Here is a 21,401-nt window from a genome sequence, read left to right as displayed (position 1 = left end):
ATTGGGTCAAATTGGGTGGGCTTGAGAAATGATTTATTTATACATCATAGATAATTTTGGCAAAAAGTAAATGATGATTGATAGGCATTTTTTCATTCTAGTCAATATAGTATAGTACTGCATTATTCAATTTATTTGTTTATCTTTATATTCGACTTATAATAAAACCCAACAAAAGTGTACGCGACAGTCGAACTGCCACTCAAAATCATCAATCTTTCCCACGAACAATTATTATGAAGACCCATTAAAACATGGTATTAATTTGCAATAGTTTTAAAATATGGATGTTGATAATTATCTAGGATGACAGTTAAACATAAGAAAGCCCATAATCCTTTGTAATAAGCAAAGTCACAGTTGACAGGATTGTTATCGGTAATTGACCTAGTGACCCACTTCATCTAATAATAAACAAGAAAATACACATGTGTTACATCTTTTGTAACAAAGTGTTGACATTATGCCATATTTAATATTCAATTTAATAATAAATTCAATTCAATGTTAATACAATACTGTGTTTATAGTATTGTACCTTTTTTTATTACATAAAACATAATAACTATTATTGTCAGTTGAGTTAATACTTCCAATACCTGACACGGCCTACTGTCTGAATCTCCAAAATTGTGGAATTATGAATGTGTTTTTTGCTAATGCTAAAAAGAATTTTCAACTTTTGGAACCTCAAGAAAAGTCTGGTTTTAGGAAAGTTTCCGGCTCTCAGAGAGTCTGGTTTTGGGAAAGTTTCCGGCTCTCAGAGAGTCTGGTTTTAGGAAAGTTTCCGGCTCTCAGAGAGTCTGGTTTTAGGAAAGTTTCCGGCTCTCAGAGAGTCTGGTTTTAGGAAAGTTTCCGGCTCTCAGAGAGTCTGGTTTTAGGAAAGTTTCCGGCTCTCAGAGAGTCTGGTTTTAGGAAAGTTTCCGGCTCTCAGAGAGTCTGGTTTTGGGAAAGTTGATGACATACATTACAAAATGAAATGTAGTTAATATGGTTATAAGGTATGCTGACATTTATGAATTTCACAAAATCAAAAAGTTAAGAATGACTAATAAATATACAGTATATCGTATACAGTAGACAATTCTTTGCTATGAAACGAAAGACAGAAATATAAATGGATGAAAGTGGGCTATAGTATTATTGTGGTGATTCACAATACATTATATCTACTTCCATTATACTATAAAACAATAGGAGCACTGAACCTATTCAAACTGTACTTTTACCCAAGGATCTTCTACTAAGCTTCAACATTCTTTCTATTTTTGTATTTCAGTACAAAAAATGTAGAAAATCACAATGCAGTATAAGAATACACTGTAATTCTGATATCGATAAACATCAGAATGAGATGATTCAAGAGAAAGTCACTGTGTCATATCAAGATGATTTCTAATGTACTTTTTCTTAATTTCCTTTATTTTTTTAATATGCTTACACTTTAAGAGTGCTCACGGCAATAATGAACAACTGGTATTTCGTTGATAAAGATGTTCTACTTACACTACAAACAAGGTGTATGTTAGCTTATGTACCTGTACTATCACAAAGTTCAGTTCAACTCTTGGAAATCAATTAATTTTAAACCGTTCTCAGTCTCACTTTAATGTTTTTGTTTTCACTACAGCTGCTGTTGAAATGTCAGATTTGATGTTGATATAGTAGATAGATTTGTATAGCCAGAGAACATTTTCACCAGTGTCATAACCAAAGGCTAACAAAAAATTTATAAAAACTTATTCGGACACAAGGCTTCGGAAAAATTCTAATGCCAACAGAGTATAATCCCTCCCCCACCCCTCCCTAATCTTTGCCAAATTTCATACACTGAATCATAGTGTATCCAGTCATATACAATACTTTTATTTCTACATAGATTAGCAGACCTCATCTCCTCCCATTAACTCCCTAAATTTCTGGTAAATTAGATTTAATTTGCCACATCATTAATTACAATTACGCCCTCTCATTCGCCCTTTTTAAAGTGGCTGATTTGGATCAGCCACTTGATCACCATTGAACATAAAATAAAAAGACACAAGTTGAAACTATAATGTGCCCCACTTTGGCACGTTTGTTAAGAACAGAAGTAGGATTTATGTAGAAGTTGAAACTATAATGTGCGCCACTTTGGCACGTTTGTGAAGAACAGAAGTAGGATTTTATGTAGGAGTTGAAACTATAATGTGCCCCACTTTGCCACGTTTGTTCAGAACAGAAGTAGGATTTATGTAGAAGTTGAAACTATAATGTGCTCCACTTTGGCACGTCTCTTAGGAATAGAAGTAGGATTTTATGTAGGAGTTGAAACATCTCGTTTGAATGAGCAAATCTATGTTAATCAGAATTCAACTCATGTTCCTAATTTGAAATTTATCTTGAGGCAGCTGAAAGAAAATGTTCAATCACTTATATCATACATTCACTGCCAAATACCTAATGTCATTCCCAAATCATGTCTTAGATGTTGTAAGGTATTAACAATATTTGATTTGGTTGGTTTTTAAAACAGTTTTTAACTTCCTTTTGATAAATTATATATTAATAGTATTAGAAAATGCATGGTTGTTGATCAAAAGGGAAAACAAATCTTAGATACTATAAATCAAAAATTATTGTATACAGTTGACAACATTATAAATCCAATTGGAATGGCAGCCAAGTTTTGTAAATTGATTACAACTACAAAATAATAGTGAACTACTGTTAATTCAAAATACAGTATTTAAAACCGTATTCTCTTGCTTAGCTGTATATGTTTCCCTTGATATGTAGTTCATGGAATGTACAATTATCTGATAGGGGTGTTTCTAGATTTTATATACTCGAGTTGTAGCTCTCTTCTCAGAGACAATAAGCCAATGTCGGTTTATCGAGGTAAGCTAGGCACAAAATAGAAATAATGTTTCTGCATTCTAGAAATGGAAAATTATTAAGCAAAGATGGATAAGAAACCCTACACCAAGATTGGAATTAATGAAACTGAATAATTACTGGTTACAACAATGTAAAGTCTTATAATAGCAGATGTCTTATTATTCTCTAATTTAGGTTATTGAAATATTAGAACACAATTAGTTTCTAATTATTATTAAATTCAATCATGCATGACGATAGTTAACTTTTACTAATACAAGTCTGTTCAATTTTTCCTGTTTGTCCAAGAGTCAAACTGTTATTAAAACAGTTTGATTGAGTTTATTTTTAAAACTAAATTATGTGGTGTTTTAAAATTAAATTAATGCATATTCTTGTGCAAACCTTCAAACAATACACATACGGTACAAATGACATATGGCATGTCAACATATAAAACAGTAGTGGCCGATTGTTCCATTGTATTATCCACTGGCTTTTGTTTACTACTGTATGTGCGAGTTCACCATCATAAAGTACAGTATACACATTGAGTGTGTAACAGGTATAGAGTACACTGAATCTGAGAATATGGGAGGGGAGAAGGAGGAAGGAGGGTGGGAGGGTGGGGGGTTTGGTGGAGAAGGAGGAAGGAGGGTGAGAGGTTTGGTGGAGAAGGAGGAGGAGGAAGGAGTAAGGAGGAGGGAGGGTAGAAGGAGGAAGGAGGAGGGAGGGTAGAAGGAGGAAGGAGAGAGTAGAAGGAGAAAGGAGAGGGGAGAAGAAGGAAAGATTACATAAGAATTGGTTCTATTAAAGAAAAATTAACCAATCATTTTTCTGGCCTTTTCGGTTCTGTAAAAGTGTGGTAATTCATAAATGCTATTATCATAGGTTGGTATGCTAAAACCAATATCACTATCTTCTATCCTATAGTACACAGGTTGCTCTCTTGTCAGATTTAATTCACATTTCAAGAAAGCAAAAAGAAAGGAAAACTATTTCACTTTGACTTTCTCCCCCATGCGACCTTTTTTGAAATATTTCATGTGTCATAAATAGTACCAAACTACTGTAGAGGTTCTACCAAGTTGACCCAACTCTAATATGAGTCGTGTTGGATTATAACCTATAGATTCTGCTAGTCGACTCAAGCCTACAGTGGGTGTATAGTAGTGGTATTGAGTAACAATGATATACTCATGAAAGCCATTTTAAAATAATCGGTAATAAATAATAATTATAATTGAAAACCTAATTACATAAGAATAATATAAACAACATCAATCAAATGTTTGCCAAGAATTCTTTTATTATTACTCATAAGTTCGTTAAATTTTTTTTATTTGTCGGAAGTTTGGTAAAATGATCCATGACAACTTTAATACAGGATTTATGCAGATTGGAAACATTTTCAGAAATTGCATTTTTTAATATGATGATTAATGAATATGAAAAATGAGTTTTCTAAGTGACTTTCTCATAGCTTATTGTCAGATTCAGTAATAATTTAAATCTCAAAGAGTTAATAAGGCATGTTATTTTACACAGTTCAGTTATATCATCAATTATTTTACTGTTTTTAAAATTGAATCATCAAGTGTAGGGTGTGCTTCATAGATTGTACGGGAAACAAGCATGCAAGTCATCTTATTGCACCCTTATTATTCATACGTCATTCATCGCTGATGCAAAGACGGACTAACGCAAATAAAATCCAGGTCAAGAATGCGAACTTTGTTGGTATTTTAATTTGTCATACGTAAAAAAATTAAGTAAATTTTACAATACTTTTATTACGGTTAAATAAACTTTTTTAAATTATCTAGTACAGTATAACTAAACAACAATTCCATGTACAACAAGATCATCATTACACCTCATTTCATCTTTAAACACAAATTCTTAGTTTTGGAGGTAGGGCAATCCAAAGGACCACACAAAATAGAAAGGATTTTTAATTATTCCATTAAATAATTAGGAGATGGGCTTTATTACTCCAGAGGACCAATAACATTTAATAGAAATGTTTTCAAATAATTTTGCACACCATCAGAAGTAAAAACGTGACTTGCCTTTAAAAGGCCTCATACAGATACAAAATATGGAATATGTTTGATATTAGTAGGAAACGAAAACAAACAAACACATTGTTTGATGATAGTTATCCCTTTATGACATCATACAATCTTCTTTGATCCAAGATTTAGTTACAAATTTACAACTATCTGATCTATTGACCTACAAAGGACAACAAACTAGTATTATTATTTGCTTATTATGAGAAATATGATCAGTGTTAACAAGAGAACAGAAAACAAAGATACACTCAATAATAATAATTACGAAGCCAATTAGTGGCATACCTTACATTGTGAAGGATGATGACAGCAAATACAAAGGAATACTGAGTGAGAATTTAGTGAACTTGTAATACTTTCGGTAATCTGGAGATAATGAATACGAGGAAATGAAATTAAACCGCATCAATCGCTTCATGTATCAATCATACGGTATTTGATTTTACGCTTCTGTGCATTTCAACTTATGAAGCTGTGATTCTTTTAAAATATCTGTCATCAAATCTGTAGAGTAATGGTTGAATAGCAACCAAAAAAAAAGCATGAGCCTTCCTTCCACAAAAGTTAAAAGTAATCTTTCATTTCCACAACGTATGTGAATATATAACTCACTCTTTATAAGCAGAACACAAACATCAAGTATCCCGGACAATTGAAAACCAAGAAAGACATCAAACAAGTTAAACAACTAGCCAATGAAAGATCCAATTGGAAGAAACTGGTAAAAGAGATATACGGAGCAGCCCAAGCGGTAATATCGGCAGACTTTTCAGCAGAGAGGCAGTAATCATTATCACTATGTGACTATACAGCTGTTGAGTCAAAAAGTCATTCTGTACACGCATATGACCATGTGCACTAATGACCATTTACCCAATAGGAAGCTTTGATTTTCCACGACCAAACTATGCCATGTTAGTTCATTGTATGCATGTGGAGATATTAGGACGTTTTCCTTGTTCCTCAGCTTGACACAGGTTAGACGGTTTCTAGGTTCAGGCAAAAACCAATGACACATCGATTGACCTACTGACCTATGTTGGTAGTCGCTGCATAGTTTTGCAGCAAGTTGCGAAAAAAATGTTGGTAATACTGTATGCTTTCGGGTGTTAAGCGACAGTGACCACCATTGAACTCCTGAATCTATTGCACATTTGAAACTAAAAGCCTTTAGAGCAGAAAGCATTGATAACAGTGCATTATTTTAATATGTTTTTGTAAAATAATATTTACAGTTAATAAACAATTTTTTTGTGGCAAAGTATGAGTTTAATTTAAGGTCCCTGGATTCTCTACACACCAAGGAAATTCAATTATTTTAATTTCAATTAGGCAATAAGTTGGACAATTTTATTACTAATATCAAATGACTGTTCATAATATAAAAACATAATTTAATTATTAAGTACTAGTCGAAGGTTAGAAAATATTAAAAATATAATCCGTCAATTTGAATAAAATCTATCACCTAATTAGAATGTTATTTGGTTGTTCATCTCATATTGAAAATTAACTAGACTAATTTAAATTAATCCTTAATTTAATAAATAACTAATTACCAAGATTAATTTAGTAATTATTCTATAAAAGATAATAAACAAGATAATGTTTGAAGACTTGACTGTAAAACTATACATTCAACAGAACATGTTAAGACACATACTGCATTCAAACTAATTCAACCTATAGTAGAACAAATCAATCAGAGATTAGAAACTTTAATAATATGTATGCGTGGTGTTCTTTCTATTGTAGATTAAAGCTTGGTTCCCACTTCGACGCAACGCAACGACAGACACTAGGAGGAAAGGAAGTGAATTGACCAATCACAAGTGACAGTTTGGGTCAAATTACTTATGGTGAGTTTTTATACATCCTTTTGCATTCAAGTGGGAACCAAGCTTTACATTCTAGTTGCCCACATCCCTGTTTTGGTCAATTGACCACCTTCTGGCAGCAGTCCATACATAACATTATTACCTACAATAGTACAATTATGAAAAATATGCTTTAATGATTTTCAGCTTAAACAAAATCTAAAAATACATTAAAAATTGAAAAGTTAAGAATCAACTAATTTATCAAAATGTGGTTAACAATTTTTTTTTGCAAATTCACGGTTTTTGAACCAGTAATTTACTAAATATAAATGGATTAATACTTGATTGCAGTGCCAAATCGGTAGAGCATAAAGCTTAAATTTCCTTTCTTTGTACAGTAGTATACTAGTACCTACCATTATTCACATCTTTATTTTTGCACTTTAACATCTACTCACTAATTCCAAGTTCCTTCGAGACTTGTACAACGTCTATATTTTAAGAGTGTTTGTGTTCGTATACATTGGTTTTTGGGGGTGTAGTTGGATATCAAAATTACCAGAATTGTACTGGTTTTGGACCGGGGTGGGGGAGAGGTACCCATTCTCAATCAATAATCAAATAAACATTTCTTTCTTTTGTTTTAAAATTAATACATTATAAATTCTGACAAGATTTTCATTTTGAGAACAAAATTGTTATATAATGTATAAAATGGTGATTAAATTATATATAAAATGAAAGAGGCAAAAAACTAAAGAAGTGTGAATCAATTGGGAACATCATTTCTTCTAATAAAATCAAACATTTACCATTTAATGTTTGATATAGTATTCATAAATAAAAAATTAAACTAAAATATTATACCAGAAAGGAGGTATCTGTAAATAGTACAACACTCTAACTCTCTAGTTATCAATTTAAACTGTACAGTGTTTCCAATTGTTGTAGCCAATGTAAAAGGGATGAACATCTTATCTCAGAAATCTGCGTAAGATAATTTGAAAATAAGACTAAGAGGGTGGCAATACACTGAAATGACGTCAAGATTGTTAAAATAGGTTGCCATGGTGAAATTCAAATTAACAAGAAATTATAGGATTTGGAAAATTAGCCAGTTTGGCCTTAGGGTAGTGTGTGCATGATAATTCAAATTCAAATGCATTTCAACGACTTCACAAAATTGATTTTTAAGTCAAATATTGAATAGAAACTGAATTGAATAAAAACTGATTCTAATATGTACATTTTCAATTTTTTAATTAAAAAGTGGAATACAATGACAAAATATTCAATTTCCAGTAAAAAAGAGGAACATCTGTACATTTTTGTAACTATTATTGTAGTCTAATAAATAGTACTAAAACACAGTACAAACTCTTTGGGACAACCCTTGTAGTAAGGGGACATACTGTATTCACATAAAATGAACGAGGGGGAAATAATTAGATGTTTTATGACTATGGCCACCCCCTATTCAGAGGAAACTCCTTTTAAGGGGACACTTCCTTGGAGGCCAAATAGGGGTTTTACTGTAGCAAACCCTGACATGACAAAATTAAAAAAGTTATACTTGAAGAACTGAACAAATTCAACGATTACTGAACTTTTGGGGGTTTGTGGGGAGGCTCATAGTTCATGGACTATACCATTTGTGGAGAGGGGTGTTCAATGAAAATTTCTACTTTGAGTTATATCTCGCTCTTCGAGAAGGAAGGGCTATTGTCGGTTTATCCAGGTAAGCTTGGCACGAAATAGACTAATGTTTTTCTATAATTTATTCTAAATTTTAAAATATTTATTATAAATAATTTAATCAAAATAAAGGACAAAGTTATTTTAGAAAAAACTTAACATTGCAGTTTAGAGAACCTGTTCAGGTAATGATTAAGGTCATTGTATCATTTTATCTCCTTTTATACCCCTGGAGATGGGAAAGGTAAACAGGTAAACGATAATAAAAGTGAAAATAATATGAAAATAAAACAAAAGTCTCGGGAGAAGTGTACAGTACCGTACTAAATGCCAATCTTTGAAGTTGGAAAAGGGGTTTTTTTTTGGTAAAATATAATAGATTAAAATTTTCCATTAAAATTTCAGATTATATACAGTATACTAATTTTTATTTTTTGTAAAATCGGTTGAGACAATTAAATAATAAAATCACATTACACTACAGGCATGATCATCATTAACACTGGTTCACATGATTGATATACTGTACTACTACAGATAGGAATATCATAACACTGGTTCACACGGTACTACTACTGTAATCATACTGCACTGTTTACATGCAGAGCAACAATTCCAAAATTGAATATTATTACTCAGTTAAAATGTACCATAATTGAAAAATAAAATGCTATTTTCATTCACGTACTAATAGTACTATGTATGTTAATCTTGTCATATTTATTATTAATTAACAATATTAATTAGCGTAATTAGCGCTTTCAACAATCGGCATATTAATCCAAAAGCGCTTAGAAAAAAAATAAGGATTTAAATAAATAACAGATTAGATAATACTGTACTACAGTATACTGTCAAGTTACTGTAGTAATATTCATTACTATACGACTAATGAGTTTATTAAAAAACTACAGTTTATAACCATTGTTAAATTGACAGAGAACCCTTTATGGGTTAAATTAATTATGCTTAATTCATGATAGGAATGTTGAGTACTACAACTGTTTATACTTATTGATTTTCAACAGCACTAGATATCTCTTCATATTGCCTTGCTAATTATATAGAATCAATACATGGTAATCCTTGAGTGTGTATTGGGTGACATTCTGACAGGCAAAATGGGGCTTTAAAGCACGACTAGATTGAATACAGTGCTGTCAGTGGCATAACGTACAGGGCAATGGCCACTGGCTTAGTACTCGTAAGGGGCCCTCAAACTGTGGGTAGTTGCATTGTGAAATAAACAGCACCTTTTAAGCTCTGTCTACACTATCAAACTTTATGTGACAAAGAAATGTATATGGACATGATGATGTCATATCACTACCATATTTTTAAGCATATCACTATCATATCGTTTTTTGTCAGTTTGATATTGTAGATGGAGCTTTATACTTTAACTCCATTGTTAAATGAAAAGCACCTTTTATATTAACACCATTATGCAATAAAAATAACCATTTTCCTGAAATTTAAATTTATGATTATCTACAGTATACTGTGTGTAGTGTAGTGTGTAATCTCTTTTTTGTTAGAAGGTAATTGTGTTCGCTTCCCATCCTCTGTTTTCAGTTGTAGATCTATTCTTATCTTCTCTTTTTTGTATTTACATTTTACTATTGAAAACTACTAATTACTTTATATTGTAATGTATAAAATTCACTGTGGAACTTCTGACACACAGAATCTTATCATAAGGGTAATAAACCATTGAGCTATAAAACAGTACTGTATTGTGAAAAAAAAACAACCAATTTGGTGGATCCAGTTTTGTACTGTATCTGTTATTATTGTTGTAGAAAAGAAACCCTATATTTATTAATTGGTAGAAAAGCAAAAATGCTACAGTAGTCTAACTATATTTAACCAAAGTTGTTTTATTTTTACAGTATACCTATAGGTGGAACAAATCTAATTGACTGAATTTGGCACCTGGCTAGCCATTCACATTTTTGACACCTTTACACAAAAGAACAAAACATGACCATTGTTATCACGTCAGGTGTGTTAATCTAACAGGTAGGTTTACCAATACTTTACAAATCCTAAAAATAATAGAATAACATTAACAAAAAGGTTTATTGTTATTGTTAATATAATCAGTAATAAACAATGTGGGGTCGTTTAGAGCTATTTTAAAATAAGAAGCATTGAACAATTGCATTAAAATGGTATATTGTAGTTGGTTTACTAAATATAATAACTAAAGTACACCTAATTAGATTTGTACACAATTTACTATTTTGGTATCCTTGACCATAAAAGTGAACTTTTTATTGTTAAAATCTTACAAATTAATCTAAGTCTATAGTTGAATTTACTGGCCATTCTTAGTAGCTTTTTGTACACAAGAGGTTAAGCTCTGTCTACACTATCAAACTTTATGTGACAAAAAAGTGTGATATGCAAAAATATGGTAGTGATATCCTCAATTATGGTAGAGCTTTAGTGTTCTCATTGGCTGCTCCATGCACCCTTCTTCAGACAGATCTTGAACTGTTGTAACTGAAGTAAAGGTGAAACCATTCCTATAATTTGAAAACCTCTTATCAAAAAAACTACTACTATACTACTATCTTAACAGAAACTAAATTCTCTGATTTTCCTTCAGAATTGTTTAAAATGACTGTGTCTGTAGTGTCAAAATGTTAAGGGCCATCTATGTGCCCCAGTCTAATACAAAATGACCTCAGACAGCAACCACCGGATAACATACATCCCCAATGGCTTAATATTTCAACTATATGAACTCACCACAAAATAATGATAAAAAAAAAAGAGTGACCGATTAAATATTTCATAAGTTTAATGTGCTTATATGGAATCATGCTAACATTATTCTACTGCAGCAACTGCAGTAATTACATTCTTTTACTGCAGTAACCTGTAATGGGTTGTTTCACTGTAAAACTTTATGAGGCAGTAAAGAGTGGTATGCTAAAAAAATGTACAGTTAAAACAATTTTGACATGGTCCCTAAAAAGGAGAAAAATCATTTAACATACATCTATGCAGCAAATTTGCTGTAAAATTAGTCAAAATACCTGAATTTTCCTGATATGATTGATACAGAGGTGATTTTAATTTTATTTAGAAATATTGTCATTTAATATGGTAATTGACAAAATATTAATTACCATAACTTCCTACCAAGTGTCAAGTGTTATCTTGTACAATCTAAGTAGGCTATCACTTTCAAGTTAACAGTCAACACTAGTCTCACAAGTTCAAGTATATTTTAGGAACAACCTGTCATATTCTTTCCAATATGGCACTATATACTAATTTCATCATGCTGTACCTTTCTGTTTAAAGGCCAATTTACACAAGTGGTAACTGTATAGCGGACAACAACGTAGCTTGTCCCACGTAGAATCTGAATCTATCCTGAGTGGAAACCGCCCATACTCGCTGCGTTGTGTGTAAATGGTCATAAGGAACATAGATTCTATTCTATAGTATCGTCTGTAAATTGGCCTTAATAAAGTTTCATATCTACTACTAATATTACTATACAGTACATTACAATATAATAGTTCTGTCAGCAGAATTAGAGTTTCTAGAGCTGGTGGTATTGCTCTAGTCTATGATTCATAGCCAACATCTCTGCCCTGGTACACATACAACAATATAATAATCTTTAAATGTACTGTACTGCACAGTTTAGTTCTGACAGAAAATACACAAATCTGATGTTTGGAAGTTTTAACTTGGGTTCCAAAAAAGAATCCCCTGAAAATTTATTGTGAAATGAAACCAACTGGTTAAAGGGTCAAATCAAATCGAACGTTGATGTTTCATTTTCATGACGCTCCACGCGGCTATACACCAATTGATATGCGCGTAGCCACGTGAAAACGAATCATTGAGGTTTGATTTGATTTGCCAGCGCTGGAATGGAACTGTGCCGGAACAAGTGTGAAAGACCCTTTACAACATTGAATATTTCTATGTCATCAATGGGCCATTAATTAACTTTGTCTCATGAAGTAGCTTATCTGAACTTCCACGGTACAATTGTAAACTGGTTCTTCTTTTAATGTTTAAACTTTTAATATTCTGCTTTGAATTAAAATTCACAATAATTTCTGTACAGAAACAGCAAAACATTTCTTATGTCCAAGATACCACTAGAAATACATTAAACAGCATTTCTTGTGTCTAATACTGTAGGCCTATCTAAATGGGGATGCAGTGTTTAGCTCTGTTAGTGTTAGAAAAGTGCTTCTATACTCTAAAAAAACTAAAGGACTTAAAAACAACATGTTTACTTACCAACTTTGGTTGCTTCCTAAGCTTTTTAAACATGTTGCCTTCTTATACTCTTGTTCTATTATACAGTAGGTGGGTAGAGTCACAATCAATTTTGGTAACGATTGACTGACTACATTAGTAATGATCCAATCGCCTTCCTTCTGTTATAAATCCTGAAATGTAACAATATTTCAGTTTAGAAGACCTTTTAAGGTTTATAAGACAAAGGCTTAGTTATTATTTAGTTATAATTTTTCAACTTTGTTTAGCAATATTGATAATCAAACTGATTTTTGAGTCGAGAAACATAGTTTTTATATTGTATTTTTTGCTATACAATTTTAGATATGTGTACAGTAGCAATAAGGTTGTTTTGTATAGCTTTTTGCCATGCTACACTGGCGAAATTATTCCGTGTTGCACACCAAGAATATCCCTCTAGTCCTTAGACTTTTTTCAAGTGTGGTCCTTCTGGTGGTGAATTTTGGGCAGTACACCAGGAAACGATCACTATACTCTTTTTTGAAGAGTGTACTGCATTCTTCAACATGCACATGAGCCATGTTTAATATCAGGATCAGCAGTTTAACGTCTTATCCGAAAGACGGTGAGCTAGCTATCTACATGTCAATCCAATCTGCCCATTGAACACTCATTTTTTCCAATTTTTCATTTGGCTTTTGTGTACTCTCATTTGGCACAGTAGTAACTACGGAAATGAACAGTTATTAAAATACAACAAATAGAACTAGAAATAGAACAAGTTCGTCAGACAAAATGTATGTAAAATAATCAGTATGAAATCTCATAGTTTATAGTTGATTTATTAGCCATATTGAATGATGAGGATTTAGAACTTAGCAAGCACTTAAATGACGATACAGCTCTCAACATGGATTATGTTTCGTTCTCCTTGCTGCAATACAGTACGTTCAATGCTAAGTCAACCTTCGCTTCTCAATGTAAACGTCAGCAAATCTCTAATGTCCACTATGAGGTCAATCACATTGTGGTATAATCTGACCGTATTTAAATTAAAAAGGAATGTACAGTACTGTACTTACATACATAGTTATTTCATCATGTTAAATGTAGTATACAAACCTATGATGGTTATCTATATAGGCTATTAACTTAGCAGATAACTGAAATATACTAAACATCAATCGATCATTCAATATAATAAGATTGTATTTTTTAAGCATGGGAAATGTGTTTTTGCAAATTTACAATGATTGTAATGGTAGGGGAGGGGGGTGGGAGGTAATTAAAGACATGTACAGTTTCTTTGAATTTTAATTTTAAAAAACCTAAATCTCTAGTTATGGTTAAAAATATAATTTAGGGTTTTTGCTGAAGTGGATGGAATAATCAATTCGTATTGCCTGTGTGTAAAAAACTACAGTACAGTGATGTATTACCGCAAGGTAAGGTGATAGGCACTAAGTTCAATGTAAGTTTAATTGGCGCAAGATACGTAATCTACATTAATGAGAATAAATGCAGACACAAAGCACAACTGCAAGAATGTTTATTCAACCTCCAAGTGGTGTGTCAACAAAGACATATTAAATCATACACACTGCTTCATGATTACATACTCTATACTTGGCCTTTTGGCGATTTACATATTTATTATTTAAATTTCTTTAAAATATTTCATCAAATACTGTAATGTACAGTAGAATATATAACTGAAAATGATAAAACTTTAAAAAATGATTTACCTGAAAAAACCGTAGTTTGAAGAAAAAATTTTAGATTAAATATTTTGGATAAATCAAAACATTAATTTTGTCTTTTTTGTACAAGTAAAAATGATTAATGTTTGTTATTTTTCTATGAAAGTATATTACTGTATAACTTTATTTATTAACTACAAAATGGCCTAAATTCAAATTTATTTCTTTATCTTTTATTAGATAGGTTATTTATTTCAACATGTCGCAGGCCAGTTTAGGGTTCTCTCTTTATTATGTAATTACAGGACAATATTGCGAAGTTTCTTAACCTTAAAAATAAATGGCCTATTCAAAGTTTGTTGTACAGACTGACACAGTAAAACATTTATATAACTAAATTTCTAGTTGGTGTGGTAACTGTAGACCGACCTAAGGAAGTTGGTCAGAGTGTCTCTTCCTGAAACTGAATTGACTAATTAAACTGGTTAATTCAGAGCTTTTTAAAACAAACAAATTAAGATTAAGAAATAAATGGCTTATTTTATAATAAACCTTGCTAAAGTATTTTAAATACAATACAATACATATAAATTACTGTGTACAGTAAGTATTAATTTAAAAACTAAATATTATTTTTTAGTCTGTAATTCCAGAGAAAAATATGCTTGAATCTCAACGAACATACATTAATCAACTTTAAGAGAAAGTCAACTGGATGTAGTTAGTACTGTAAATTGTGTTCTCCTTATGTCTGCAGTAATTTGTTGAGTTGAAAGAAATTATATAAGCAGTAATTGTATTGTAGAAGATATTGATTAAAAAATGTTGCTAATGCACTTGTCACTATACAACTCCCGGGAGAGGTGCGTCATTTACAAATAATTATTGACATTGGGGTATGTCAAAAAACCTAAATGGTACGTGACATAATGAGCAATGGTGTGTCAATGTTCATCACTTTACCACCCACAATATCACAATGCGTCAAAATTGGTGCATCATGGTCACCTAACTGAAGGTAAGTCACGTTTTTTTTCGCACGACGCAGACAAAAAAGTGTGATGCGTCTAAATCAAATGGTAGTGATATGCTCAAATATGATAGGATATGAAAGCATCATATCCATATATGGGCACATCATTCGTATTTTTTTTGTCATAAAATGGTAAAATCATCAAACAAATAGAAAAACAGAAATTGCATACCATAAAGTCAATTGGTAACATTCATATCACAAGAAAAGAACAGCAGATAGTGTAGGATCGGTCCAAGTGTATAGCTACTGTGCATGCCTAGGTAAAAGTAGTCGAATATAAGCTAAGCCTACATAGGAGGGTCAACTGTCACCCCTCTTCGACGTCTTTTTCTCGTATTGCCGATCTTATTTTTTGGGGAAACGAAGTGGCTTACCAATCAACTGTCCATACCTTTTTGTCAATCAGTCTCTGTTAAAGGATATACATCACTAGTAACTAAAAGACGTGAAATAATAGTTAAGATTGGAATGATGATAAACAACAACAATAACGATACTTACAATTACTCGGTCGTTGTTTTATCTCCAATTCAACGCCTCGTATCTTCTTGTAAACAAAACCACTCACAACACCGCCGTGGTTGTTTTTTTGGAGCTGAATGAAAATGATAAATATGGTCGTTGACAAATACAAATAGAGGGCGCTATTACAATTTTTATAATCGTCGAAAAGTATGAGGTATATTCAGAGCGTCATTTCGACGATCGAGCATTCTCTACTTCTACGGAGCGCCATTTATGCCTTTATTTACTTCCGAAATAGAAATAGTACTACGGTAACTGGTTCAGTGGACCAAATTTAGCACCAGTGGAGCACAGTGATATAAAATAGAAATAAGTCACTAATTTTAATATCTTTTCGTATGTTAAAACACTGTGCTCAAGTGGACCCAATTTGGAGCCAGTGGAGCACAGTGATATAAATAGAAACAAGTCATTGAATGTTAATATCTTTTCGTATGCTAATACACTGTGCTCAAGTGGACACAATTTGGAGCCAGGGGAGCATAGTGATATAAAATAGAAATAAGTCACTGAATTTTAATATCTTTTCGTATGTTAATACACACTGTGCTCAAGTGGACCCAATTTGGAGCCAGGGGAGCACAGTGATATAAAATAGAAATAAGTCACTGAATTTTAATATCTTTTCGTATTTTAATACACTCTGTTTTAAACAGATAGTCATTTTCGGGTATTTTAAACAGTTTAGTATGTGCGTGCGTTGTTATGCAAATGAGTCTGTGCAGGTGTATTATGGTAAAGATGGTATGTTAGTCATTCGCGGTCAACACGCCACACTGTTAAATTTTGATGCTGTTAATTATTTACATTAGAAGATGTTTCAAATCATGTAAATAAAATATTTTCCGGGCGGGAAGCTAGCAGTTCCCCTCGTTTAGTTTGCAAAAGTAATCTCGAAAAGAACTCGATGTGGAAAAGAAGCCCACTCAAGAGTACTAAAAATGAAGGAGCACATGGGCTTCTTTTCGAGGTTTTATGGCAGTCTGGAAAATGGAAAATAATGCCATGCAACTTTGTTTCTGATTTAGAAAAAATGCCACTTGACATTTACAATCCTCAAAATATCTCTCTTTCAAAATAAAAGAAAAACAATATTCATTATTTTCCATTTTAAAAAAAATCCACTGGTGCCAAGTGGACTGGTGCCAAGTGGGTCCACTTGAGCACAGTGTATTAACATACGAAAAGATTGAAACTTGAGTGACTTTATTTCTATTTTATATCACTGCTCCCCTGGTATCAAATTGTGTCCACTTGAGCACAGTGTTTTATACGAAAAGATATTAAAATTTAAAAAACAATATTAAAAAAAAAAAATATCCGTCGAGGTTCGAACCCCAGCCGATAGCACTCAAAACTGAGCATTACCCGTTACGCCACCAAGTACATGACTGAAAAGCTGATAATAGTCTATTTATACGTGTATTACGTAATTGATCATTACGTCATAAATATCCTATTAAACCTTGCTAAAACCAAAATGATCAGTTAGCTCAGTCGTCTGAGCGTCGTGTTAACAACACGTATGTCGTGGGTTCGATTCCCACGCTGGTCGGTGGAATAGAGTTAAGGCTATGCGAGCCACTGTGTTTGGGGTTCACAGATCATACGTCCCCCTTTCCACCACACACCATGAGGCGACAACATCAATGCATCTGGTGATGTGGTGGGAACGACCCCAAAAGGCTGTGGCAGGGCCTTAGTGCTGAGGCAGGGAGAGCACATTTACCATCTTTTTTTTTTTGGTTCTCGCTAACTGCTTTGATGTTTTAAATTTTATGTTTAGCGCCCTCAATTTAATTTATTGTAAAAAAAAAGGAATTAATTCCCTTCGTTACGTGTTTAGAAGAGAATTAATTTTATCTCATCGTAGTTTGGTATGCCGTGCGTTTGTTATGCAAATGAGTGTGCACATGTGCTGTGGGAAAGATGGTATTGTTAGTCATTCGCGATCAACACACAACACTGTTCAATTTTTATTTTGTTAATCTTTTACATTAGAATTGTAATTCTACCGTTACACATTATAGTGTACTTTTAAATATCCGTTTCATGCAAGATATTGTATTGTAGGCCTACTAATATGTTGTGAATAAAAGTTTATGGTAGAATAAATAAATAAATATGTTATAAGCAGATCTTCGAAATTAAAGCATAATTATGAAGTCGAGTTTTTTAAAACCCAACCTAAAATTCGCATCTGGATAGTTGAAATTTAACATTATAATTATCAAAGGTGATATGATAATTCTAATTGTATTATAGAAATATTAAAATTAACAAGTAGGCTTTTGTGTGCTAGCTCTGTTTGTATTTTTTGTTGAATTACCGCCACGGCCGCGTGCATTGCATGTCTCACACTAGGGAAACAATCACCATTGTATGGCTGGTCCTGAACACTTCTATATTTCGTTTCATAATTTCCGAGGACTAAGCTTTCATTCTTAGCTCTGCCTCAACCATGGTGAGCTTAACTGGAGACTTAATATTTTAATTTCATATTTCAATAAATATTTTTTTCAAAATTGTCTTTGCTCAGCCCCAATTATGGTGGGGTAGTGAAGACTCTTATATATCATGTTTCAAAATACTATAGGTGTCATTTCTGGGGACCTTGTAGCTATTTTAAACAGTTTGGTAAGCCCTGCGTTGTTATGCAAATGAGTTTTTGAATTTTTACTCTTTTTGTTGTCTTTCGCTACATGTATTTGATCGTAAATTTTATGTTTAGCGGCCTCAATTTTAATGTAAAAAAGGAATTAATTATCTTCGTTACGCGTTACGTGTTGAGAAGAGAATATATCTCTCATCATAGTTTGGTATGCCGTTCGTTGTTATACAAATGAGTTTGTGCAGGTGTAGTAGGAAAGATGGTATTGTTAAGTCATTCGCGGTCAACCGCGCCCCACCGTTGAATTTTGATTTTGTTAATCAATGTTGCAACATTGGTAGCGAAATGTCCGATTCTTCGTAGTAGTTGGTGTGTATGGCCGCGCCGTCCCAGAATAAACATGTTTTAAACAGATAGTCATTTTCGGGTATTTTAAACAGTTTAGTATGTGCGTGCGTTGTTATGCAAATGAGTCTGTGCAGGTGTATTATGGTAAAGATGGTATGTTAGTCATTCGCGGTCAACACGCCACACTGTTAAATTTTGATGCTGTTAATTATTTACATTAGAAGATGTTTCAAATCATGTAAATAAAATATTTTCCGGGCGGGAAGCTAGCAGTTCCCCTCGTTTAGTTTGCAAAAGTAATCTCGAAAAGAACTCGATGTGGAAATCAAAATTTATCAAATCTAAATATTTAGATATGATAAAATTTGATCCACTGGACCAGTTACCGTAGAACTATTTCTATTTCTGAAGTAAAGAAAGGCATAAAGCTTTTCATAATTTACTCCAAGCGATTGTTCAAAATAATTTCATTTTATGCTCAGTTGTCCACGATAAATATACACCAATTCTACTCACAATTTAAAAGAACCACTAAAAATCATTAAGTTTAGTCAGTAAAGGTATTGAACGTTGGCGTGAAATACCCGAGACTCTTAAGTTACATAAGAATCCTATAACTTTTAAAATAATATACAAAAATAAATTACTTTTGCAATACTCTGATTAAAACAGGTATTTTTTACAATTACATTTTACTCTCCGAGAAAACTATCTTTTTGTTGTTGTTAAGATAAAAAAAAAGATTGTTTGCATTCTTAAAAGTTACATTTTGTTTGCCTATGCCCTTGTGCCATTTTTTCATTTCCTTCACTTGCACTGATGAAGGGCTAGTGTTGCCCGAAAGCTGTTTTACTTTATCGTTTTGATTTAGCTTTTCGCTTTTTTTTTGTATATCCATTGGAGCGAAAAGCTAAATCAAAACGATAAAGTAAAACAGCTTTCGGGCAACACTAGCCCTTCATCAGTGTATACTGTTTTGTAAAAGGGGGTTTCTACTTATAAGCTGTGCTTCAGAGATTCCTCCCTTCCATTCCTTTGTTTTGTAATGATTATTTATGTATGTTTATGTGAATGGAAATAAACAAACAAACAAACATAAATGGCGCTCCGTAGAGAAGTAGAGAATGCTCCATCGTCAGAATGACGCTCTGAAAAGAAATATCGCATACGGGACATGATTCGTCAGCAGACGGTGAATGATCATTGAATATTTTTCAGTGGCACTATAACATTTCGGTTTACCTGGAAATTCCAACATAATGTATTCATATATTTTATAAAATGTCGTTTCCAGACTACCAGCAACGTTATTACTTATTAATAGTAGTTTTGACTAAAAAAAAATACACCGTCTGCCGAGTTTATTTGACATTTTGAACAACGTTGTGCGTCAACGTTTGTGCAGACATTCAACAAAGTGAATACATAAGAGGAGTGGTCTGATTGGCGTAGGAGAGGTAAATAGTATTAAAGTATTATATCTTAAAATTAACTTAAATATAGGCCTAATTATATATATTTTCCCACTTTATTATATGATATCGACTCATTTCAGGCACTTATTGTCCAATATGGATGTGTATCTTTAAGTAACAGTAATTTTTCTGCGTTGTATTTTTTTAATTCAAACACTGCGTTGTTCTAAAATCAGGTGGATTTTAAGGTGTAAAGAGCGAAATGGAATCGTGCTATGCGGTACTCACTATCCCGCATTTAAGCCTCTGAAATCGATCCTGTGCCTGCCCAGACAGTGGCTGTACTTTAAAATACTAAAAAGTACTAAAATACAATGCGCCTTTTATATACTTTGAAACATTCTGAAACATTTACACTTTTACAACTGTTTATCATAATACAAAATATGCCATTAATTGTTTCTTCTTGCAGAACAAAACATGCATCTATTTGCCAGTTGGTTTCTGCTGGTACTCAGTCTTAGCGGAGCATTGACTCTACAGACTAACAACCTACCTGATGGCCGTTTATCTACTTCTGTGGATAAACCACCATTTAAGAAAATAGCAGAAGGAAGCAACCTAAAAGAAGCTACACCAGTTGATGCTATAGCAGAGGCCGAAGAAGCTGGACCCATATTCAAGACTGATTCAAGAGTTCAAGAAATTGATAATGGTGTGTCACCTGATCAAGTCAATAAAGGGCTTTTGCGTTGGTGCTTCTGGCATCATCGTCGGCACGTGATCATTGTACACCACTATCATCCGTACTATCACCATTACTATTATCATCATTATTATCATCCTTATTATCGTCACTATTATTATCATCATTATTATCATCCATATTATCGTCATTACCACTACCACCATCATTACTGGCGTCGTCGTCACTGGTTTTAGACATTTAAATTGTTCTAAGCCTCTAGGCCTAGTAGTACTACTACTAGATTGATAATGTCAACATTTGATTAAAATTGCTTTAAATGAACATTCTTTGTAGGCCTATTCTTTTTTTATTTGTCTTTTATATGTT

General features: G+C 32.6%; 1 protein-coding gene across 1 annotated transcript in view; it reads right to left on the bottom strand.

The window, feature by feature from the left end:
• The window catches only part of LOC144853709 (uncharacterized), a 38,703-nt gene extending 23,001 nt beyond the window's left edge, over positions 1-15,702 (bottom strand). The window contains exons 1-2 of the mRNA XM_078711488.1: positions 15,597-15,702; positions 12,731-12,882 (exon numbers count right to left, since the gene is read on the bottom strand). Coding sequence (XP_078567614.1) covers positions 12,731-12,763 — 33 coding nt within the window. The 5' untranslated portion in view covers positions 12,764-12,882; positions 15,597-15,702. The remainder of the gene's footprint in view (positions 1-12,730; positions 12,883-15,596) is intronic.
• Positions 15,703-21,401: the final 5,699 nt, after the last annotated feature.

This window comes from Antedon bifida, chromosome 10 (assembly GCF_963402885.1).
Source record: "Antedon bifida chromosome 10, ecAntBifi1.1, whole genome shotgun sequence".
Taxonomy (NCBI): domain Eukaryota; kingdom Metazoa; phylum Echinodermata; class Crinoidea; order Comatulida; family Antedonidae; genus Antedon; species Antedon bifida.
The sequence above is the reverse complement of the archived record's forward strand: the minus strand, read 5'-3'. Positions and strand labels throughout refer to the sequence as shown.